Source organism: Galleria mellonella, unplaced genomic scaffold (genome assembly GCF_026898425.1).
Source record: "Galleria mellonella isolate WM207_F2 unplaced genomic scaffold, CSIRO_AGI_GalMel_v1 utg332, whole genome shotgun sequence".
NCBI lineage: Eukaryota > Metazoa > Arthropoda > Insecta > Lepidoptera > Pyralidae > Galleria > Galleria mellonella.
In genome coordinates, this window is record NW_026442080.1 from 241,272 (window position 1) to 267,783 (window position 26,512).

Genomic DNA, 26,512 nt, shown 5'->3' on the forward strand with positions numbered 1-26,512 from the left:
TTTTAAATATTAAATTGATTATTGAGTCTTTGATTTATAAAATATGTATTATGAATGAAACAAAATAATAGTTCTGTTTGTAAAGAGAGATAGGACAGCCAAATGAAAATATGTTTTTTTTTGTAACACAGTTTAAATAAATATTTATTTACATTCTCTTTCGTATTGGAAAACGAGCAAATCCGTATGCCTCAACTATTCCGACATCATTACTCAAAGCACAAAGCCGTACGTGATCACAAAAGTGTAACGGTGGACTTTTCTATATAATTATAGCAAACAAAATGGCAGGATATCTGACCCTCGTCAGGCTGGACGGGACATATCTGATCCTGGTCTCCCACCACGACAGACGGGAATTGGCCTTTATTTATACAATCTTAGGTATTATATGGACAGTTTTTTAATGAATTAACAGTAGTTTTTTATCTATTTACTGAAGGTAGGAGTGGAATGTTTTGTGGATAGATATATCTAGATCTTTGTGCTACGAACGTTTTTTGTTTTTATATTTATTTCTTTTTTTTTATACTACTGAGGTTTTTTATGCAATTTAGAATAACAAACAAGCTAACGACCCACCTGATAAAAAGTGGTAACTGTCGCCTATAAATATGAGCAGTACCATGGACATAACGGAATATAGTCTTTCGCTCCTGATAACACCCATGCGTTGCCATTCCTGATGACTCAGGTGTTATTCCTCTGTACCCTGTAAATTAACTGCCATATCGTACCCTTCAAACCGACACACAGTCATGCAAATACAACTGCTTCACGATTCAAGCACGAATGGGACAGAGGTACCCAAGCAAACGACTTTTGTACAAAGTCTCCCATATTTTTTTATTGTTAAAAATTTCGTAAGCACACATTATATTTTTATTTAATAACTACCGGTTTAACTTACGTGTAATTAGACCGAGAAAGCTCCACTAGTTTCAGGATCAATTTGTTATCCTTTTTCATACCTAAAGAGTTTCAAACACCGTCTTCTTTATCTGTGACGATGCTGCAAGCGCTTGCAGCTAACGCTCAGTGGAACGAGGCGCGCAATCACACTCGCGCTCGAGTCACAGCTGCTCATGAATAAGGATCACGAATTGCTCCCAAAACTAGTCGCATTTTCTAGATCTAATTACATTATATTATTTATTGTAGCATGACATGTGATCTCACATCCTGGGCGAGAACAGAGACGACAAAGTTCATGAATACGATCATACGAAAACAGAATATTCTACTTTCAACGGTTGGTCGCACTATACCGGCTAACTAAATGCCTTCTCATATTACATTTGAAAAATTTGAGTAATGAGGTTCCTTAGTGTTAGCAACGCGTGCGTGTCATCTCAGGTGTTACAAGCATCCACAATGTAACCGTTTATCATCAGCCGGCCCGTATGCTTGTTTGTCACCATAGTAGCATAAAGAAACATTCAAACAGACATATTACCAACAATAATCCCCATAAAATCTCTCGTATTATCGAATCCATTCCGCAAGAGATGTGTAATATTTCTCGTGGTATTAATATAAAAAGTTCAGAAATGAACGGAACGGCGCTAAGCGTACACCAATCTAACTTTACCCCAAGCACAATCAGTCAAAGAGGATCAAACTGTTCTAAAACTTAACTAATATGTCAGACCGCCATCTTGAATTCGAAGCCGAGTTATTTAGTACAGTATGTGTGTAGGGACATTTTATATACTTGTGTTTATCGTTGTTTCTACTAATATTATAAGTTGAGAAGGGGGAGGGATTGTTAGAAATGAGATTTAACAGCCCCATTGCTAGCAATACACCCTATCAGGTAGGCCTCCACGCGGTTTCTTCTGAAATCCAAAGTGGTTAATTCTTGTTCAATTGTTTACTATGGGTCAACTGACCTGCCTTCATTTTCATTTATAGTTGCCCACGTTTGGCTTGTAGAGTTGTTTTAAGAGGGACGCTGTACTGGAGGGAAAGGGATTATTAGTAATGGGGTGTAAGGACCCATTGCTAGCAATATATCCTATTAGGTCGACCTCCACGCAGTTCCCCTTGGAAACCATTATGTATGGTAGTCTTGACTGATCTGTTTTCATCCTCATCTATCATCAATCACTGGTGTCCCACCCAGTGTATACCGATGCGCGGGCAGGGTTATCATTCCATACGTAAAACTAATACTTTCAAACCAATAGCTTTAGAAGGTGTTGAGATAAAGCCCTGAAACAAAAAGACGAAAGGATGGACGTAGATAATCGCACCATAAGGGGGGAAAAGAATTGTTAATAATTTGGACTAATGGCCCCATTGCTAGCAAACCCTGTCAGGTCGAACTCCACGCGGTTCCTCCTGGAAACCATTGTAATTAATACTTCTTGCATTCGTCACGTGGGTTAAATAATCTGCTTTCATACCTCATTCTATTATCCATCACTGGTGTCCTGCCAGTGTATACTGATGGCACAGGCGGGGTCACCATTTTATTATCATTCAGGAAACAAAATCGTACCATAAGGGTTTCTTCGTACCTTTTAAGTAAGGAACCCCAAAAATTTATCTGAAAAAATTTCCGTTTATTATATGAAAGTCTTATATTAATTTATCTACCCAAACAGATAATCGATTGAATATAAAAAATACATTGGCAGTACGTACTGCTTCTGACACTTCCTTATCCAGACACGGACTGACTGACGTGTTTGTCGATAAAAAATGGTCGCGTAATATTCGTTAAGCCTCATATATCAAGGTTTTTTCTCCTTTTTTTATGAATTCCGTATTACGCTTGGCAATATTTTTCTAATAGATATGTAATATTTATTTTTATTCAGCCGTTACTGTCCACTGCTGAAGATAGGCCTCCCACATTAGTGGGGGATTTGCCAGTAGTCGTACCAGAGGGAGACTTATACAAAAGTTCAATGCTTGAGCACCTCTGTCCCACTCGTGTTTCAACCGTGAAGCATTTGTGTTTGCATGGCTGTGTTTCGGTTTGAAGGATGGGATATGGTAGTGAATTCTACAGGGTACAGAGGAATAACACCTGAATCCTCAGAAATAGCAACGCATGGGGGGTATCATGAGCGAAACAGTATACTCTGTTATGTCCATGGTATTGCTCATGTCTATAGGCGACGGTTACTATTTTCATTGCCCAGTTGCATAAAAAAAATAGTTGCCACGCTTGGCAGGCAGGTTGGCAACCGCAGTAAGGCTTTGGTGTTGTTTTAAGAGGAACGCTGCCGTCCATACCTCTACCATTAAGTTCCTTAGTCGCTTCTTACGACACCCACGAGAAAGGAAGGGGGTGGTCCGTTCTACGCCGTGACCACACGGCGAGATGTTTTTCTATACATACGAATACCAATGAAATAGATCACTTCTAGATGACATATCATGATGAAACACACTAGATTGGGGGAAAAGGGATTACTAGTAATGGAGACTGAGAATCCCATTGCTAGCAATGTACCCAACCAGGTCGACCTCCTCGCGGTTCTCCTTGGAAACTATCATGGTTAATTCCTGATGAATTTATCATGATGGGCTAACTGGCTTGTTTTCATTCTCATCGATCAACCTTCACTGGTGCTCCGCCAGCGTATCCCGTTAGCGCAGGCGGGGTTACCATACCATTTTCACCCATCAAAAAATAAACACTAGATTTGAAATTAAATCTTTATATTTATAATAATAATATAATCTTTACTAATATTAGAAATCTTATTAATATAATAAAACTAACTATATGCTGTGGTTTTTCCATGTGTATCAATACGAGTACATAAAGCCATCGGTTTACTAAATTTCATTCAAATCCGTTCAGTAGTTTTTAAGTGAAAGAGTAACAAACATCTATCTATCATCAATCAGCATTTATGGTTTTAGTAGAATTGTATATGGAAGATATTTAAGAAAAATCAATATGAAGGGTCTTAATAAAAACAATAGAAGTTATTACAATACTTTTTAGTTTTGTCCACCTGTCTGTTTGTTCCCGTATCACACAAAAAGTACTGCTCTAAATTGAATGCGGTTTTCACAGATTTATTCTTGAAGGTCATAAAATCTAGTGTATGTTTTATTTTAACATGCCATCTAGAAGAGTTTCAATTCATTGATTTTTCTACTTTTGAAATCTTTGTATACGAAGTAGTTGACAAAGAGCTAGTGTGAAATTCAACCCTTATTGTAAATACGTAAGTACCATTTTAGCTTACCTCGAATCGCTAGTAACAAATAGAGTAGATTATTCTACTCCCACTAAAATTCATTAGTAGATTGGCAAGAACACTCCTATAAATATTTAGCAAGCAAGTCTAATACATTAGAAGTCAGACGGTATCCGTGAATTATGTATTAATGTATGGGCCAATGAAGGAGAGGATATACACACTGAACTTAGCTTTCGGTTTTAAGGGTGGGATATAACAGTGAAAATCTAGGTATTTTTTTTAAGGGTGAAATTGCTATGGTAACACCACCTGCGTTATCGGTATACGCTGGTGCCCCATCGAGGGATGATAGGTAAGGATGAAAGCAGGTCAGTTGGCTCATGGTGACGAATTCAACAAGAATTAAACACGGTGATTTCCAGGGGAAACCTCGTGGAGATTATGATAAATATATTGGTAGTTATATGCTAGGACTATTATAATTTATTATTTCCCCCCAAATTCAGGATATTTCGCATAACATATAGTTTTTTTCGAGATCAGTGAGGTGGCAAACAATCGTATGGCCCACCTGATGGTAAGCGATGAACGCCTGCAATAACAGGGGTTTTACGCGCGCGTTGCCGACCCTGATGAAACCTACCCCTTTACGGGGGTAAATGAGGTTTCATCAGGATCAGCAACGTATTTAATAAATTTAAATGTATATATAGCATAACATAACTATATGTTATGCTTTATATACAAATCCTATAGATACTTTCTCTTTTCAGATTCTCAAAATTGACTGGAAGAAGTATCTTTAAGGGATAAGTCATTTGTGTACATTTTTGTTATAAGCTAATATTTATATTGTAATAGAATATAAAAAAATATATAAATAAATAAATATATTTTATTTAGTGTGTATTATTGTAATCATATCCACAAAATTTCGTAAAATTTTCGTTAACTTCTATTAAAATGGATTATAATTAAAACAGGGCTGTAGAAGTTTCTGGATTTTATCTTTATTTGGTCTCCCGGCATTGTTACACTGATAAGATTTAATATTAATATTACTGTCTATTTATATACAGTGTACAATCGATTTAAAGGAAACACAGCGTGCTAATTAACAAATAAACAATGAGGGGAAAGGGATTGTTAGTAATGGAGACTGAGAATCCCATTGCTAGCAATATACCCAACCAGGTCGATCTCCTCGCGGTTCTCCCTGTAAACTATCATGGTTAATTCCTGATGAATTCATCATGATGGGCTAACTGGCCTGTTTTCATTCTCATCTATCGACCGTTCACTGGTGCTCCGCCAGCGTATCCCGTTAGCGCAGGCGGGGTTACCATACCATTTTCACCCATTAAAAAAAAAAAAAAAAACAAATAATATGATATAACAAACTCTTGAGGTATTTAACATAGGTATAGTTTTTAAATTCAATAAATGATTGCTTCTTTATGAATAGCATGTTAAAACTTGGACCATAGGCTGCCGCTTTCTGAAGACATCTTAACACATGATGTACCGGATTCGACAGTAAATAAATTCAGCGGCGAACAGATGTTATTGCGACTCGGAAAGGATTTACAGATATTTATCGAGATGATATCGTGTTCTTGCCAGTTTTATTCCTTATATCGTTGGCTGAAGAGGCAAATATTCTAATGATGTGCTTTTAAAACGTTATATTGTGAAGATTTGTTATATAGACATTTTTTGTGAAAGAAATAACAGTATTAAATATGTTTTATAATACTGTATCAGCCGTTAATTGCTGAATATTGCCATGGAGGGGGATTTTCCCAGTAGTTGCCACACTTGGCGAGCGGGAACCGCATTTAGGCTTTTATAAATATTATGCGAGGGACGTTGCTGCCCATCCCTTACTCTCCCTTAGTCAACTCTTACGACATCCACTGGAAAGGAAATGGTGGCCTATTCTATGCCGGGACCACACGGCAAATTGTATATGTATTTGCAATTACGGTATATTTATAACAATTTATTTTTTATCTAGTGCCTATTGCCGTGTGGTCCCGGTATAGAATGGACCACCTCTTTCTCGTGGTTATTGTAAGAGGCGACTAAGGGAACTTAATGTTTGAGATATGGACAGCAACGTCCCTTTTAAAACATTACCAAAAGCCTAACTGCGGTTTTTTTTATGGGTGACAATGGAATGGTAACCCCACCCGCGCTATCGGTACACACCGGCAGGGCACCAGTGAGGGATGATAGGTGAGGATGAAGTAGGTCAGATAGCCCTTCATGACGAATTCAACAAGAATTGTTCACGATGGTTTCCAGGGGGATCCACGTGGATGTCGACCTAATAGGGCATATTGCTAGCAATGGGGCTGTCAAACTTCATTGCTAACAATTTCATTATAATTTGTATTATTGTACAATGCTTTCCTGAGTGAGCGTATTGGGAGAATGGGAGAGTCTAAAGTTCAACCATTTGAAGAAATAAATAAATAAATAAATTGAAGTAATTTTTTTTGTGGAACGCAAATTATTACGATGTACAATTTAAAATTATTAATTTGATTTCATAAAAGTTATAGAACTTCAAAACAAATCCAATTCCCATTTAAACAAACTAACAAATCATTACAACAATGCTGTTGTTGTGACGGTACGCAGAATTTGATATTAAACAGGAATACACAAAAGAATTGTTTGCAAGTTTATATAATGGGTGGTTTCGTGAACACGGATAGCGATAAACAAAGATTGTCTCGAACAAAAGCTAACTTCGCCGAAGTTGCGACTTCGTTGACGCGGGTGATTATTTTGACGTGGCGAGAAAAGATTGATCGACAATCGAGCGAGATTTTTCGACGACGAGACGGATTATTCTCGTCTTTGCGTTGTTGGATTTTGTTTTTTTTTTTTTAATTCCAGTCCCAGAATTTGTTATTCTCTGTTTTTTTATAACCAATGATGGTTCGGTATATTGTTATATATATATATACGTAGCCGATATAACAATTCTGTGAATATATCAAGTTTTTTTTTTATTAAAATTAATAAATAAATAAAGACATCATTGGTTTATTTAACTAGTATATTATGTATTTATATCTTGTGTTGTTTAAATTCTGTTGTACTTAATAAAAAAATAACCTATCTAAATAATTTACAGATCTACACATTTCGCCTTATCTAAAGGCATGCAAATTTTGTCTCAGCACATTCTTGTTTCAATAAAATTAATTATAAGAAAAATAATAATATTATTAAATAAAAATAATATTAATTAACATATAAATTAATAATAAAAATAATTAAATATTTACATTTTTAACTTGTAATCACGTTTTATGATTTTACTACCCTATTCGGATGCAATTTCAACTGAGATAAATGAGGAAATAATTTAACTGTTTTTTTTTTCAAATTTATTGTATCACGGGCGAAATAGTATACTCTGTTATGTCTATGGTACTGCTCATGTCTATAGGCGACGGTTACCACTTTCCATCAGGTGGGCCGTCAGCTTGTTTGGCATTCTAAGTTGTATAAAAAAAAAACTTGCTAAAAACTGAGTTAGTTTTACAAGTTCTAAAAATATTATTAATATATTTAATATATAAAATATTATTGGACACAATGAATGTTTGTTATTTTTGTACGTTAATGTAAATAAATACTAAATAAATATTGTTGAAAATATCGGCATCCGTGATAGTCCCCTTTTGTTTTGAACTTTTAGGTGCTATGTATCAATGTTTTTCGACTTTGTCCAAACTTTTACTTCAAAGGAAGTTGAGTCGAGTTTAATATTCTTTGACGTTGTCTACATATTTAACGAATGTATATTTTATATTTAAGTACATACAACATTTGCAAATACTTATTCTATAACAAAACTTTGTTAACGAATTGTTTAAAAGTTATCGACAGTGACTGTAGATGATATCGTAGTTTTATAAGGGTTAACATTACCAAATATTACCATATCTATGTACACTCATATACATATATATATATCTGCTACGTCTATCTGCTAGGTATAGGGCAAAAACAATGAAACGCCAAACGCTTCGATTCAAACGAACCTCTTTTTTTTTAGTACAACTTAGAATGGCAAACAAGATGACGGCCCACCTGATGGAAAGTGGTTACCGTCGCTTATAGACATGACCAGCACCATGGACATAACAGAGTATACTGTATCGCCCATGATACCCTCTCATGATACACTCTATTCAGTTATTTTTTAGTCTTTAAAAAATATAATTTTACACTCGGTATGATCTGAAATCATAGTCGTTGATTACTAAAAAATGATTTACGTTCTAAAATATTACGAATTTGTTAGATTAAAATTCCATAGATACTAGAAATTGCGATTCTACGACTCCAAGCGGGCAGTGTTTGTGGAAAATGACAGACGTCAGTATTGCATAGGGTTGTCACTTTTCAAAATGAAGTATGTAATATACTTAATTAAAAAGGTTTAAGGAATAGTGGTTCAATTAAGGCATGAACAGCATCGTGGACATTGCAGAAATACATAGGGATGATCATGCGTTGCCATTCCTAACCAACCTTAGAGACATAAGCTTGCGTACCCTGGAATTTTACTACATTATTATTATCCTGCCGTGTGGTCCCGGCATAGAATAGACCACCCCTTCTTTTCCCGTGGGTGTCGTAAAAATCGACTAAGGGAGGGCGAGGGATGGGCAGCAGCGTTCATCTTAAAACATCTCTAAAGTCTAACTGCGGTTGCCAACCTGCCTGCCAAGCGTGACAACTACTGGCAAAACCCCCTAAAAGAAGGCTTATGTTCAGCAGTGGACAGTTAAAGGCTGATATGATGATGATGATTATCCTGCCGTGTGGTCCCGATCACAAAAATACCTCTTTCTTTCCTATGTCGCATCAGTCCATAACTGTCTACTGGTGATCAAAGGCCTTCCCCTACTGAAGGCTTTTGCCAGTAGCTGCCACACTTGGCATGCAAGTTGACAACCGAAGATAGGCTTTTGATGATGTTTTAAGATAGACGCTACTGCCCATCCTTCGACCATTAAGTTTCCTCTTACGACATCAACAGGAAAGGAAGGGGTGGCCTATTCTACGCCGGGACCACACGGCACTCTTAAATTTTACATAATTAAAAGAGATATGAATTATTTGGCAATATTAATAATGTAAGTGACAACCCTAATACACTAGACTGCGCAGCTAATGTACCAAGGTTCGTTATAAGGACAGCGTTCATAAATATTCAAGTGTGTTTGCTTTCCAACGCCAGTCTGACATTTGCCACATATGTTATGCTCTTTGTATGCGCAGCCATGTAATATACAACTTCTTAATTGGCTTCATGCTGTATTTAGATAATTGTATAATTCTAAGCAATGTTAATGTATAATTACTATATTTATACAGATTAATAAAAAAAAATGTAATTAATTTGATTGTATGAATTCATTTGTTAATTTGCGTATATATATATATATATATATATATATATATATATATATATATCATATATTTTTTTTTCTATTATAATATAGGAAGAAAACCAAAATAACAGACGCTTTTCAGTATAGTATGAAACAGAAGTGGAGATGGGCAGGTCATATAGTGAGGTACAAAGATAAAAGGTGGACTCTCCAAACAACAAAGTGGCGAGGTCCAGCAGGATAAAGAAATGTTGGAACGCAAAGAAAGAGATGGGCAGATGACGTAATAAAGACAGCAGGAAAAAACTGGACAAATATTGCTACAGATAAGGGAAAGTGGAAAAAGATGAAGGAGGCTTTTACCCTTGGGGACCACTGAAATGGATAAAAAAGCTATAATAATAAAAAAATAATAATATATCGTAAATGTATCGTGTAAAGTGTTTATCTACTTATAATTTCAAACAGTGGAGACGGTTTTCAATGCAATTGTAACCTTAATATGAATTATCATCACCAGAGGGAGACTTTGTACAAAAGTCGATTGCTTGGGTACCTCTGTTCTATTCGTGTTTCAACCGTGAAGCAGTTGTGTTTGCATGGCTGTGTTTCGGTTTGAAGGGTGGGATATGGCGTGAATTTACAGGGTACAGAGGAATAACACCTGAGTCCTCAGGAATGGCAACGCATGGGGGGTATCATGGGCGAAACAGTATACTCTGTTAAGTCCATGGTACTGCTCATGTCTATAGGCGACGGTTACTACTTTCCATCAGGTGGGCCGTCAGCTTGTTTGCCATTCTAAGTTGTATAAAAAAAAATCATATATAATATACTATCATTATCATTTCAGCTATTATCCGTCCACTGTTGGACTTAGTCCTCCCCCATCGATTGCATTAAAGAACGGTCCTAAACCATCTGCATCCACTGACTCCCTGCTATGCATTTCAGGTTGTCACTCCATCAAGTGGGGGGTCGTCCTACACTGCGTTTACCCGTACGTGGTCGCAACTCAAGAACCTTTCTTCCCTACCTGTTGTCGGTTCTTCTAGCTATATAACCAATCCATTGCCAGCCAATCTAATATCCATATTAAAAGTGAATGTACAGAAGCATCATGTGTGGTCTTAATATGGGAGGGGCCACCTCTTCCTTTCCCGTTGGTGCCATAAGAGGTTACTAATAAAACCTTATGGTCGAGGGATGGGCAGCAGCGTCCTCTTAAAACATCACCAGAATCCTAACTCCGTCTGCCAAACATGGCAACTAAACTACTTCCTTATCGGGAAAGCCTATGTTCAAGAGTGAACAATTAACGGCTGGAATGATGGTGATGACTTCATCATCATCATCTGTAAAAGTATATAAATAAATATATAATAGTTATAATAATAAAAAAATAAAAATGCAGTCAAGGTAAAATACACAGAGAAAGAAAGCAGTTTTGTTTTAACTTTAGTATCAATTCGAACAGCTATAATATCCTTTACTGGAGACAGAAGCGATCCTACCTGCACAGCTGCATCCCAGAGATTTGGCCAACCAAATCCGATTGCATTTGCCTAATTCCCCGCTCTAGGTGCATAACTATTTACGTAACAGTTTGTGGGTTTAATGTATAAATTAGTTTGTAGTTAATTTGGATTTACGCTCTTATTGTTTATATTGAAAACGATGTAAATCTATCGGAGTTCGATAAACAATTTGAGCAATGTTTTTTTTTATGATTAATAAGAGTACATTACTGCAGCAGCTAGCAACTGAGGCATTGATGGAAGAACGTGCAAATGTAGGCCGAGACGTAGCCGAGGCACACATACGTGAGTCCATCAGTGCCTAGTTGTGGCCAAGGCTTGTATAGTACTTTTCTCAAACAATGCGCGGAAATCAAAAACACAATTTTACTTTTTAAGTTCAATGACGAATAACGAACAATAATAAATTTTCACGCGCCATAATGTGCCTTTGTTTTTTTTCAATAAACAGCTTTCTATTTGTAAGCCAGTTCGAAATTTAAATAAAACCTTGTATTAGTTACTTCCTTGGTAGCCATGTTTCGAAGTAAAAGGTCATTCCATTTTTAAATTACAGGGCAGATATGAGTTAACATAGTAATTTATCTGGCCGCAAAACACGACAGATATGGATTTTCATACAACCTTTGCCGGCCGCTGCCCGCATGTATCTGGCCAGTACGGCAATTTTGATTTATCTCGAAGAAGATTGTCAAAATAATGCTCACATTTCCAAGCATGTTTGAGAAAAATAAATAATTAAATATTGATAATTTTATTTCTTAGTAGAAACAACTATACTGTTCCAATTCGTCTTGTATGCACTATTGATGTAATTAATGCTCCTTTCCACTCAGGCTTTGCTTAACATATCTCGGTTACGTGAAGAAAGTCGCGTGTAAAAGTTAGTAATAATATAAAAGCTAGTTGACTTGGGCTCCTCTTTAATCGTGACTTCGTGTAATGGTCGTAAACCGAGGACAATGGTGACTTCTCGGAAACACTTACTTTGTGCGATGACCTGAACTTATACACATGTTATTTTTAACAACTGAGCGTTGCTCTCTAATAAATAAAGATGGTGTTCCTAAAAAAACTAACTTCAATTGCGATAAAACCTGTTATTTTAATTTACAAAAATAAAATTCAAAATTACAAGCAAACCCCAAGCTGACGACCATGAAACGCCTGGACAGTTCTTCATAAATAGGGAGTAAAAACCATTTCGATAAATTCGGTTTGTTAAAAAAAAGCATCATAATCGGTCCATTCGTTTCGAAGTTACGATGCCACAGACACACACACAGATACATCCAATGTGATATATATTTTGCGTAGGAGGTTAAAAAATTTAATTACAGAATCGATTTTGAAAAAAATTCTACAGCACCAATCTGTAAGTATCCTTTCAGATAAAAAAGGATATATATATATATATATATATATATATATATATATATATATATATATAAAATTACGAATTGAGAATCTCCTTTTGAAGTCGGTTGAAAAGAATTCATACGAATGAACTTTCTTCTTTTATAATGAATAAATGAATGAATAAGAACAATTGTTCTCTTCAAAGAATGATATATATTTTGAAAATTAACAATATAATACACAAACAAAATAAATAATTAATCACATTATCTTAATTTCCGCACGGTACCGGCATTGGCCATCCCTTCCATTCCCATGGGTGTCGTAAGAGGCGACTAAGGTAACCTACGGTAAAGTGATAGACAGCTGTGTCCTTTACAACATCACCAAAGTATTATTGCGATTTTTTTTAATGTATGAAAATGGAATGGTAACCCTGTTTACGATATCGGTATACGCTGACGGGGCTCTAATGAGCGATAATAGGCGAGGATGAAGCCAGGTTAGTTGGCCCATCGTGAAGAATTCGACAAGAATTATCCACGATGATTTCCAGGCGAAACCGCACATAGGTTGACCTAAAAGGGTATATTGCTAGCAATGGAGCTTATAGAACCAATTACTAACAAACCCTTTCCGCCGCCTCACTATGGTTGCTAACCTGCCTGCCAAGGGAGAAGGGATTGTTAGTAATGTGGAGGTTAGTCCCCATTGCTATCAATAACATATACCCTATCAGGTCGACCTCCACGTTGTTCTCCCTGAAAACTATCGCGACTAATTTATCGTTGAATTCGTCACGATAGGCTAACTGACCTAACTTTTTATCCTCACCTCTCACTGGTATCCCGCCAGTGTATACCAATAGCGCAGGTGGGGGTTACCATTCCATTATCATCCATTAAAAAAAAACCCGCTTGCCAAGCGTAGCAACTGTCAAAACCTCCCAATAGAGAGAGGCCTATGTTCAGCAGTGGACAGTTAACGGCTGATATCGTATGGTATGGTTATAAACTTAATTACATAAAAGCAAGATAATGAGTGCCGTGTCGGTTCCGCCATAGAATAGGTGGGTGTCGTAAGAGGCGATTAAGGGAACTCATGGCGGAGGGATGGGCAGCAGCGTCCTTCTTAAAATATCACTAAAAGCCAAACTGTAGTTGCCAACCCATCTGCCAAACGTGGCAACTACTGGCAAAAACTTATGAGGCAGGTTACGTTAGTGATGTAGTTAGTAATGGACAGTTAACGGCTGGTACAAAATATAACAAACTAACGAGGCAACAATAAGCGGCCTTCTCGCTAAATAGCGTTCTCTTCCAGTCAACCTTAGGATGGAGAGGAATATTTACAATTAATAGTAATAATAATAAATTTATTCGCATTAAATAGGGTAGGTATCGGTGGTCTTACATTACATAAAGTCTCGTGCCTATTTAGCCATTACAGAATAGCATGCAAATGTCCCATTTTGATAGGAACTGATTAATTTATGCATCGACAACTGTATTAGATATTTATGTATTCTTTTTTGAAAAATTCGTCAACAGAGTAAAAGATTTTGCTAAGTAACCATTTACGTAATACAATTTTAAATTTATTTAATGGAAGTTCCTTTATATCCGTAGGTATATTGTTAAAGATTTTTAAACACATCACATAGGAATTTCTTAATAAACGGCTTGTTTTAGAAATTGTATTAATCACTAGTTTTTTAGGGTATCTTGCGCTTCTTTGTATTTGCTCTTTTGCTTCTGCAAACATGTGCTTATTTAATTTAACAAATATACCCGCTTCAAGTAAAAATTAAGTTCAATTGTCTTTGGTCAAGGCGTAACCGAAAAATAGTAAGACTAAAGAAAGGGGCTAAAGAAAAATTTAAACGCAGTATAAACAAGTGGTTTAATTTACAAAAATCTACATATTCTCATCGTGAATTTAGTCTGAAGTAGCGAATTTGTGTCCTAGATTGTACTGTTCGTGGTACTGGCACAATGTGAAGCCATTAGCCAAAACTGAGGGATTACATTGTGCAGATTTGGTTGCGTAAGCCTAGGATTTATAGTTAGCGAGCTGCAGTTGGATTCTATTTGCATTTACAAAGTGCATTGTTTTTAACTGTGTTTAATAAAAGATCTTATCTTTACAAGTATTGTATATTTGAAAGCGAGTTTGTTTGTTTATTACCTGTCAGAACTTTAAGGTATTTGTATGGATACACTCTATCTATATTTTACTGAACTAACTGTTATCTTGCGGAAGTTCTTATCACTGGTTATTTAATTAGAATTATTTTAATTCCGCTACCATTAGTATGTGTGTGACTGCCAACACTCGAAGATTGGCCACCACTATTACTACCAGAAGTTCCACAACCTTCCATATTAGCTATCAATCTCCGGCTGCTATTTTGTTAACGCACGTTTTGCGATACATGTTTTATTTTTAATCGAGGCATTTTTAGGCAAATTATTAGATCGTTGCTTGGGACACTATAACTGTGAATGAAACTATATAAACAATTCATATATATATATATATATATATATATATATATATATATATATATATATATATATATATATATATATAAAAAATATATATAAAAAAGTAGTAATAAGTAAGTACACATACGAAGTCGATCGAGCAGCGTCCTTCGTAAAACAATATCACAGTGTAACTGTTGTTGCCAACTCGCCTACCAAGCGTGGCAACTACCGGCAAACTCCCAATGAGGGAGGAGGAGAGGAGGAATGTTTAGCAGTGAATAGTTAAAGTCTGTAATAAAAATTAAAAAAAAAAATGTATTGTATTTTTGTATATATGTTCTCTTTATTCATAAAAGATCAAAAATGTCATAAATTTGTTTTAACCTTTAAACTATTTTGTTGTCATTGCTGTTGCATCACCGTTAACTGTCCACTGCTGGTCATAGCCTTCCCCATAAGAGGAGTTTTACCAGTAGTTGTCACGCTTGGCAAACGGGTTGGCAACAGCAATTTGGTTTTTAGTGATGTTTTAAGAGGAACGCTGCTGCCCATCCCTCCACCATAAGCGCTCTTAGTCGGCTCTTACCACACCCACGGGAAAGGAAGGGTTAGCCTACTCTATGCCAGGACCTACACAACAAGCTACTCTGTAAATAATACAGCCTAATAAAGTAATGTATATATATATAAAATATTTGTATATCTGACTGTATTTCTGATTGAAATTTGCGTTTGTACTCACAATGATTGGCAATCAGTTTTATTGGTGGAAAAAAGTCACAAAGCTTATAAAAGATCGTAATGAATTCTCCTAAAAGCTTTTTTTTTTTGTTGTGTTTGATTATTGAAGCCATTTGCGACTTTGTTCGAACTCTGTATTCACAATTATTTTCAACCGATTTTAAAAGGAACAAGCTTCACAATTAATTAATTTATTTGTAATTAAATTAGATATAATTACAAATAAACATTATTATACTGAAACGAAATTAAATGAATTTGTTTGCATTTAAACAGCGAGATGGATTAAAATAATTGACTAAACAATATTTAAAAAATTGGTACGAGTTTTGTAAAACTCTCTTTATGGCGGGAAAGGGATTGTTAGTAATGGAGACTGAGAATCCCATTGCTAGCAATATACCCAACCAGTTCGACCTGCTCGCGGTTCTCCCTGGAAACTATCATGGTTAATTCCTGATGAATTCATCATGATGGGCTAATTGGCCTGTTTTCATTCTCATCAATCACCCTTCACTGGTGCTCCGTCAGCGTATCCCATCAGCGCAGACTACCGCGCTATACCATACTATACCATTTTCATCCATAAAAAAAACTCGCTTTATATAGTATTTTAAATTATTTTTGTAGTAAAATCAAATTATTTATTAACTGAATTCTTTATTTCACCAGAAACATAAAAATATACAATAACAGTTGAATAATTTGAGTGTGTTGCAGTAACATAAATACAGATTAAAATAAATACACAAAGGTACAAATGGCGGTCTTATTGCTAGAGCAATCTCTTACAGACAACGTTTGGTTAAAGGAGAACTGATAGAAGTGGGTAGATGACGCCAAAATTAATAATTTTTACGTACATAAAGTAGAAAACCTATATTGCACAGAAATATCAAATATATATTATTTATTAAACTTCTTATTATAACAAAAATATTTAATATACATACACATATAAATATATACGGCGAAGGACTTGGTGTAGCACAAAATACATACCTATGTAAAGAGGTTTTTAGACGAACATTATTCGAGGTACGCGAAGCGTGACTGCAGTTCAACGAGAAATATAAATCGCTCTTTGAGGTAGTAAGATGCGAGAGAATAGAATTGAATAAACAAGAGATAGTATATCTGATAATATACCAATTACAGCGTTGACGTATTGGGAGTAGAGAATACTATCCCGGGATATACTAATTATATATATGACATTATATTATATATTATACCAGAGGGAAACTTTGTACAAAAGTCGTTTGCTTGAGCACCTCTGTCCCATTCGTGTTTCTACCGTGAAGCAGTTTGCATAGCTATGTTTCGGTTTGAACGGTGGGATATGGTAGTGAATTTACAGGGTACAAAGGAATAACACCTGAGTCCTTAGGAATGGCAACGTATGGGGGGTATCGTGTGCGAAACAGTATACTCCGTTATGTCTACGGTACTGCTTATTTCTACAGGCGAAGGTTATTACTTTCCATCAGGTGGGCCGTCAGCTTGTTTGCCGTTCTAAGTTGTATAAAAAAAATATATAAATTTATTGTATAAATTAAAATAAATAATTAAAAATATTTTTTTACTGACCACAGACGCAAAAAATAAAATTATGTCATTAACCTTCTACCAAAAACTTCTTCTATCTGAATAGAGAGAGAAAGAGAGATTTTTGATTTGGTTCCAGAGTTTAGAACCAAATCAAAAATGCTAACAAAAGCGCAAATTAAGTAATACCAGCGGGACTGTAAGCCGGTATATATATATAAATCTTTATATCAACTTGTGTGTACGTTGTAAATCTAATTTCGCATGCGTCAGTTATTTCAGAGGGCGAGCATAAATTTCGCCGGCTAAGACGTGCGGCTTACACACAGCGGGACCGCAACGATGTGAACTGACTAATTACAACGATGCCAATTTACTTATAATATCTAAGAAAGAAAGAAACAATGTTGAGTTGCCGCGTGATATCGGCATGGAATAGGCCACCCTCTCCAATCCCGTGGGTATCTTAAGAGACGACTAAGGGTACCAGAGGGAGACTTTGTACAAAAGTCGATTGCTTGGGTACCTCTGTCCCATTTGTGTTTCAACCGTGAAGCAGTTGTGTTTGCATGGCTGTGTTTCGGTTTGAAGGGTGGGATATGGCGTGAATTTACTGGGTACAGAGGAATAACACCTGAGTCCTCAGGAATGGCAACGCATGGGGAGTATAGAAAATGGTGTAAATACCATATTTTAATCAATGGAGAAAATCATAATATTTTTTTTTACATAATATTTTCAACTCTGTTATGTCCATGGTACTGTTCATGTCTATAGGCGACGGTTCCATCAGGTGGGTCGTCAGCTTATTTGCCATTCTAAGTTGCATAAAAAAATTCAATCTTTCTATATAGCAAAACCATAATTAAAGATTATGTCTTAAAAAAACTCGTAATATATTCGTGATAAAACCAATTATATTGATTTAAACTCTAAATAACTACATCGATTTTCAAAAAATTTCTACAAGTACAACATGTAAGTATATGCTTTCAGATAAAAAAGAAATTTTCCAAATCGGTTTAAAATTGACGCCTTTATAAGGAAGGCGTTTTTCAAGGCACTTTCTCCCACGCACAACCACTCTTTGGAATCAACTTCCAGCAGCAATATTTCCGAACCGATACGACAACGTAACTTTCAAGAAAAGAGCATATTCTCTTTTCAAAGGCCGGCAGCACACCTGCAATGGCGTTGGTATTGTGGGTGATCATGGGCGGCGGTAGTTACCACTTTCCATCAGGTGGGTCGTCTATATAGCAAAAACCATAATTAAAAATTATGTCTCCAAAAAACTCATATTTGATCACTTACCATCAGGTGAGCCGCATGCTCGTTTGCCCCCTGCGTTGTAAAAAAAAAAGAAATACAACCGAATTGAAAAGCTGCTTGTTTTTTCAAATCGCTCAATAACAATATACGTGCATCGAATCGGACGGTGTAAAATCGTTTCGTACAGGAAGCAACACATTGTTGTACATAATTAAATCTGTCATACGTTGTATAGCTCTGACACAGCGTTAAATTACATTCGGATCGTGTGTGCTGACCTTACTGTCCTGAATACCGTGTGCATTCAGCTTTATATGGATTTACGGTACAGCAGCCATTGTCTACAGTGCTTTAATCTCCTTTTACGATATTGTCCTTTATAATATGTACACATTACAGTTTTAGCATTTTTTTTGGGCGGAACTAATTAGTTTTGGAAATTTAAAATATACACATCCCAAAGGAAAGTGAAAAGAACAATTGTGTGAAAATATGATACGTCCACAGTCCATTGCTGAAATTAGGCCACTCCCATAAGAGGGGTCTTGTCAGTAGTTGCTACTCTTGGCAGGTAGGTCGTCAATCGCGGTTAGATTTTGATATTTTAAGAAGGACGCTGCTGCTTATCCTTCGACCATTAAGTTCCCTTAGTCGTCTCTTACGATACATACGGAAAAGAAGGGGTGGCCCATTTTATGTTGGGACCTAAAATATAACCCCCCATTTTGCTTCGCCGTACTCGAATGAATAGCTTTAAGAGACATTTGACGTTTTTATAAATAAGAGGGTAATTAGATATGGTTTCTTTGAATCCTGAGTGTCTTAAATAATATATAAACAAAACAGATAATATGGAGTTTCTACGCTTAATTAAACCATTTTGGTTTCGATCGGATTATCTGTATTTTAAGAGGGACGCTGCTGCCCATCCCTCTGCCATAAGCTCATTTAGACGTCTCATATGACACCCGCGGGGGTGGCCCATTCTATTCCGGGACCGACACGGTATTGTCCTTTATAATATGTATAAATTTGATAGGCATTTTTATAGAAGTAAACTAAGTGATAATTTTTCTAAAAGTACATAGAATAATAAGAATAAGTAACAGTCTTCCTTAATTTGTACACTGTAAAATATTATACTGTAATAATAGTTCATTAAATCACCAGAGGGAGACTTTGTACAAAAGTCGAATGCTTGGGTACCTCTATCCTATTCGTGTTTCTACCGTAAAGCAGTTGTGTCTGCATGGCTGTTTCGGTTTGAAGGGTGGGATATGGCGTGAATTTACCGGGTACAGAGGAATAACATCCGAGTCCTCAGGAATGGCAACGCATACGGGGTATCATGGGCGAAATAGTACTCTGTTATGTCCTCTGTTATGTCCATGGTAGCTTGCTAGCCATTCTGTGTATAAAAAACTGCTGTGTGTATAGGCGATGATGTTACCACTTTCATCATTGTTGTGGGGGTTGTTAGCTTGCTAGCCATTCTGTGTATAAAAAAAAACTGTGTTGGAGGTGTTTTATTAATTAATATTTCTTCAATTGTTATAAAATTAATATAAAATCAATACGTAAGTAACAAAGCTACAAAGAGTGCGGATGAATTGATAATCTCCTTTTTTCAAGTTGGTCAAATGAAAATTCCTCAATATAACACCGTTCTAATATCCAAGAGTTAATTCCACAGACCAATTTAATAGTGAATCAGATTTCAAAGCGGTGGGTACTTTAAAATGCCTGCTGGAACAAAATTAAATCCCCAATTTGCATGTTAAGAGTAGATTAATGTTTAAATCATGTTTAAATACTAAATAAAATAGTGGAAACAGAATTTTGGGGCTCATGTATCATTTGTATGTTTCAGGTATTATCCTTTTTAACCGACTTCAAAAAAGTATGAGATTCTCAATTAAGTGGCATTTTTTTAATTTGTTAAACAGTTATAAACTGTCAAAATAAAATGTAGTCTATCTCTATTTTATATAGTATGTGCATAGCAAATTTCATAGCGATTGGTTAAGTCGTTAAAGCTCTTTAAAGTAACAAACAAACTTACTTTCACATTTATAATATTAGTGAGGATTTGTTACATGTTTATTTGTTACTAGTATTCGCAGTACTGTCGTAATTTAAGATTGTGTTCTTAAAAAAAAATACTAAGTTAAATGAGGCAATGCCAGTTATATTGATTTAAAAACTAAACTTTCTGCGGGATCAATTTATAAGTATAATATATCCTTTCAGATAAAAAAAAGATTTTTCCAAATCGATTTATAACTGATGGAGTTATGAGGTAATAAATAAAAACAAAAACAAATATAATAGGATTGAGGAACCTCCTTCTTTTGAAGTCGGTTAAAAAACCGTCGAAACTCTGATTGTTGAAAACAATACATAGTTAAAAATAATACCTTATTTAAAATGTTATCAAAGATCATTTACTCAACACAGTGACAATACTGGCCATTTACTTACCCTGATATATATGGAGAACAGAACAAATCCGGTTTTATCTGGTACACACTGGATTTCGGCGGTCGGTACAGTCAGCCGAGCCAATCAGCGTGCTTACGGCTTAGAGGAGCTTTTCCTCATTTAAATTTCGCTTTAAAAATACTTAACGCCTTAACGAATCATTTAAGCTCCCCAGGGAGAAATAAAAAGCTTTTAATAAGAGGATTTTACGGAAATTTACTTAAATTTAAGCTTAAATTATCATAAAGAATATGTCTATAATACTTAAGATAGTAATGCGAGACGATACCATGAATATTAACGACAAGATTAAAAAAAAATTACAAAAATTTCAAGTCAATGAAATTATACATATCATCATATCATCATCATCATCATATCCACCGTTCACTGTCTACTGTTGAACATAGGCCTCCCCCATAAGGAAGGTTTTGCCAGTAGTTGCCATCCTAAATAGGAGGGTTGGTAACCGCAGTTTGGTTTTTTTCAATAAGTGTTTTTTAATAACAATTTTAAATTTACTTAAAGGCAGATCCGAAATATCCTTCAGTATCTTATTATAATATTTAATGCTAATTCCCATAAATGTGTTTTTTTTTAATGGATGATAATGGAATTGTAACCCTGCCTGCGCTATTAGTATGCACTGGCGGGGCACCAGTGAGGGATGATTGGTGAGGATGAAAAGGCAGGTCAGTTAGTCCATCGTGATGAATACACCTGGAATTCAGCACGATGGTTTCCGCAGGGGACCACGTGGAGGCCGACCTGACTGGTTATATTGTTAGCAATGGTAATCTACATTACTAGCAATCCCCCCCCCCATAAGTGTATTTATGAGAATGGACATTAAATATTATATTTTTGAATTTACTACCCTTCAATAAACTTTGATATGAGTGCTCTTAATAATTCCGTGCATAAAGTCAAATATATTCTAACTATATTTCGTAGTATGTTCACAGAAAAGTGAAACTAGTAAATTTATTTAAGTTGGCAACACATTTTAATTAGACCGTCTAAATTTTAACGAATAACATAGTTTCATTTTTAATATCCCAAAATTTTCACCCGGTTTTAATGAAGAATCCCCGGGGAGTTCTTAATTCTCTCATTAATCTTGCTTCCCAAATCAACCACGAACTAGATAGAACCGGATTTATGCAGTTTGTGGGACGCAAAGTATGCAAATTACATTGTCAGTAGATTCGATTAAATTTAAAATTTAAAATACAGATATATTTTCTCTATTATTACAACCTATTCTGAACATATTTGTAAATAATTGATGCCTTTAATTTATTTCTTTCCGTGGGTGGACACAGTAGGTAAAATCTTATATGAGAAATCAGTACAGGATACAATAGGGTTGATCTACCTAAAGAGGATGAAAGCCTTATTTATAGTCTATCAAATAAATAACTTATACGTAATAAATTTTAATGTATCTAATACAATATTTATACAAACACTCAGAAGACAGCCCTAGTCATATATTAACCATTTTAATAAAACAATACGTTTTAATCTATGATCGATCATAAGTTTTATGGTAAAGTTCATCAGTTTATATATATAGAGGGCGCCATATTCAATTTTACGTCACATATTCTATAACTAGAGAATGATCAAAATGCATCCAATGATACCACATTATGATTAGTAATTTAGAAGTTATGGGATAAAAGATGAACATATATACACACATACATAAATACCCATACACATATCACCATATCAGTCGTTATCTGCTCACTGCTGAACATAAGTCTCCTCCATAGACTTTTATAAGGAACAGGACTATTTTTTATGGCAGTTTACCACTGGGGTGGTTTTGCCAGCATTTACCACTTTTGGCAGGTGGGTTGGCAACTGCAGTTAGATATTGATATTTTAAAAAGGATGCTGCTGCTTATCCTTCGACCATTAAGTTATCTTAGTCGTCTCTTACGACACCCACGGAAAAGGAAGGGGTGGCCGATTTTATGTCGGGACCTAAAATATAAACCCCCTATTTGCTTCGCCGTACTCGAATGAATAGATTTAAGAGACATTTGACATTTTTATAAATAAGAGGGTAATTAGATATGGTTTCTTTGAATTCTGAGTGTCTTAAATAATATATAAACAAAACAGATAATATTTCTACGCTTAATTAAACCATTTTGGTCTCGATCGGATTATCTGGTAGCTGTTAATATTTAACTAGATGCCTTCTATTTTAGTTAATATAAGTGGTATTATTAAAAATAAAGTAAAACATCAAAAACAGTTCACTTCTTTTACAGTTACGATAACATAGACATACAAAGGCTTTAAACGTACAAAGACTCCTTTTTCGACATGTTTTAAAAAACATGGCAGAATGAAAATGGATGCAGGATATTAATTAAGTTATGAAATACATTTCGTACTTACCATTCGGAAGTATTGGACTTCGTTGACTCCCAGACCTGGAAATAAATATATAAAAGATTTATTGTATATCAGATGATATAGGTAGATTTTACTTGTAAAATTAATAATATAAGGAAATATGGAAGATTGTCTTTTTTTTTTTTTAATTTACGCCATATCTCACCCTTCAAACCGAAACACAGCCATGCAAACACAACTGCTTCACGGTTGAAACACGAATGGGACAGAGGTACCCAAGCAATCGACTTTTGTACAAAGTCTCCCTCTGGTAAACATGTCGAACGATATTGTATTGTCAACATCTGCATGTTTTGCATGTTTTATAAATAAATAATATTAAATCTAGAACGAGGTCTGATAAGTAAAGTGTAGTAGGGTTGTTTAAAAACGAAAAAAGAAACGACGAAGAAAAGTAATTAACACAAATATAACAAGTGGATTTAGTTTTACAAGAAAGAACTAATTTTAATTAGGACATAATTAGTTATTTTGGCTTAAAAACCATATCGTCATAGTCGTAGAATACTGACGGATCTGACAAAGATTACATATAAAGATCCGTCAGTATTCTACGACTATGACGATATTTTTTAATGGGTGATAATGGTATGGTAACGGTAACTCCGCCTGCGCTAATGGGATACGCTGGCGGAGCACCAGTAAAGGGTGATAGATGAGAATGAAAACAGGCCAGTCATAATAAATTATAGCCATGATAAATGCATCAGGAATTAACCATGATAGTTTCCAGGGAGAACCGGGAGGAGGTCGACCTGGTTGGGTATATAATAAAATATGGTTCTTAGGGAGGAAAGAGATTGTTAATAATGGAGTCGAATAGTCCCATTACTAGCAATATACCGTCAGGTCGACCTCCACATGGTTCCCCCTGGAAACCATCGTGGCTAATTCTAGTTGGATTCGTCAGGATGGGCTATCTGACCTGCTTTTTCATCTTCACCAGTCATCCTTCACTGGTGCCCCGCCAATGTATACTAATAGCATAGGCTATTATCAGCCATGAAAAAAAAAACAAACGTAACTATGTCAAATAAATATCATTTTTCCCTTTAACTTTATCTGATTCATTGTTTTTCTCGCATTCTCTATATAAATAAAATACATAGCGTATCATAAATGGAGGGATCAGTATGTTTGCGCCTACAAATCCTATTACTTTTTTAGTACAGTCGTATTATTTCAAATCGTATTCGATGCTGATATTTACCATATTTTAAACTTCATATTGAAAGCTCAATAGAAATTTTCCAAGTAAATTTTATCAAGGAAAATAATAATGGAATAGTTGGTTAGGTAATAATATTAATATAATAATATCTGATGACATTCGGCTTGGCATGGACAAGTCGCAATTGACGGTGTTGACATTACTGGATTTTAGTAATGCCTTCAAATATGGATTTTGACATTTTACTCGCCATTTTACGTTCTCTTAACATATCTCCAACGGCTATTGATTGGTTTCGTTCTTACCTGTCTGGGCGTCGGAAACTATCATGGTTATAACTCTTCTTGATGAATTTATCTGGCGTTCCTATAATCTCCTCTTCTTTTTTATTATCAATTCCATTACACATTTTCGATCTTCCTACCATCTCTATGCAGACGATCTCCAAATTTACTCTCAAGCCAGTTTTAGTAATATCACTGATGTTGCAATTTGTATCATTAATGGGGTTCCCGTATATCAGACCAAATTTTCGTAAATCCATCAAAAAAAAATTATGGTTCATTATATATCTAAATTAAATTGTTAATCTTAAGCTTTTGGAGTCGTAATTAAATATAGTACTATTGAAAAATCTCGCGAATACATTTTGATCTGACCTGGTCTTATCAAATATCTCAGTTAAGCCGTAAAATATTTGCTTCAATAGGTAGTCTCAATCGGCTGCGAAAACCATACCAAGACTGCATTGGCACACTGTTTACTAATTCTAGATTACGCTGATTCCTGTTATGTTAATCTTACAGAAGATCAATTAAATAAACTTGAGCGACTTCAGAACATATGTTTTTATATTTAATCTTCGCAAATATGACCACATTTCCAGTCATCTCACTGGTGGCCGCCAATTCGCCTTCGCAGAAACATGGCGGGGTCATCATTCTATCTCTTCTTTATCATCTTTTTCATCCTTCAAAGATTACCTCAAAACAAAGTTTCATGTCGAACTATGTCAAATAAATATTCATTTTTTTCTATTCCTATTCTTTCACTATCCAACTATCCGTCTCTGAATTCATTTTTTTAGATCTCGCATCTCTTGCCTCGTATATAAATAAAATCACATCTCTCTAATTTGCTTTCATAATGTGTGATTTATCTTGATCTATTTAGTATATTTATGTTTATGTATTATTATTTATATTATATATATGTATGTTTATGTATTATTATTTATATTATATATGTACACATGTATTATTATTTTTATTATATATGTATGTTTATTTAGGTTATGTAATCTTAAATTTTTTGCACTTTGTCTGATTCCTTTTATGCATTTACTGTGTCTGATTTGCGCCATCTACCTTTCTCTCTGTACTTATCCATTCTTTATGCCAGGTTGTCTGTAAGAGATTGCTTGTAGCGATAAGGCCGCCTTTTGTATATGCACGTTCTGTATAAATTTTCCTTGTAAATCTTTACTGTGGAAAATAAAGAGTTTATTATTATTATTATTATTATTATTAATAAGGTAGGTGTTTATACTTAGTGGATGAGGGTAGTTTAGGACCGTCTCTTATGGCAGTCTATAGGGGATGCTTATGTTCAGCAGTGGACATGGGGTTGATGGTGAAGTATACTTAAGTGTATAAACGAAGCAACTCCTGGCAGTCTTTATTTAGCAGTGATTCCAGATATAAATCGAATTCATTAACCGTAACCTAATACTAAGAATTGGGGGGAAAGGGATTGTTAGTAATGGAACTGAGAATCCCATTGTTAGCAATATATCCAACCAGGTCGACCTACTCGCGGTTCCCCCTGGAAACTATCATGGTTAATTCCTGATGAATTCATCATGATGGGCTAACTGGCCTGTTTT

The 26,512-nt window shown here is 35.2% G+C and overlaps 1 protein-coding gene across 1 annotated transcript in view; it reads right to left on the reverse strand.

The window, feature by feature from the left end:
* Window positions 1-26,512, reverse strand: part of LOC113523563 (cell adhesion molecule Dscam2-like) — a 224,877-nt gene that overhangs the window by 147,966 nt on the left and 50,399 nt on the right. The window contains exon 4 of the mRNA XM_052896763.1: window positions 23,439-23,473. Within this exon, the coding sequence (XP_052752723.1) occupies window positions 23,439-23,473 (35 nt within the window). The remainder of the gene's footprint in view (window positions 1-23,438; window positions 23,474-26,512) is intronic.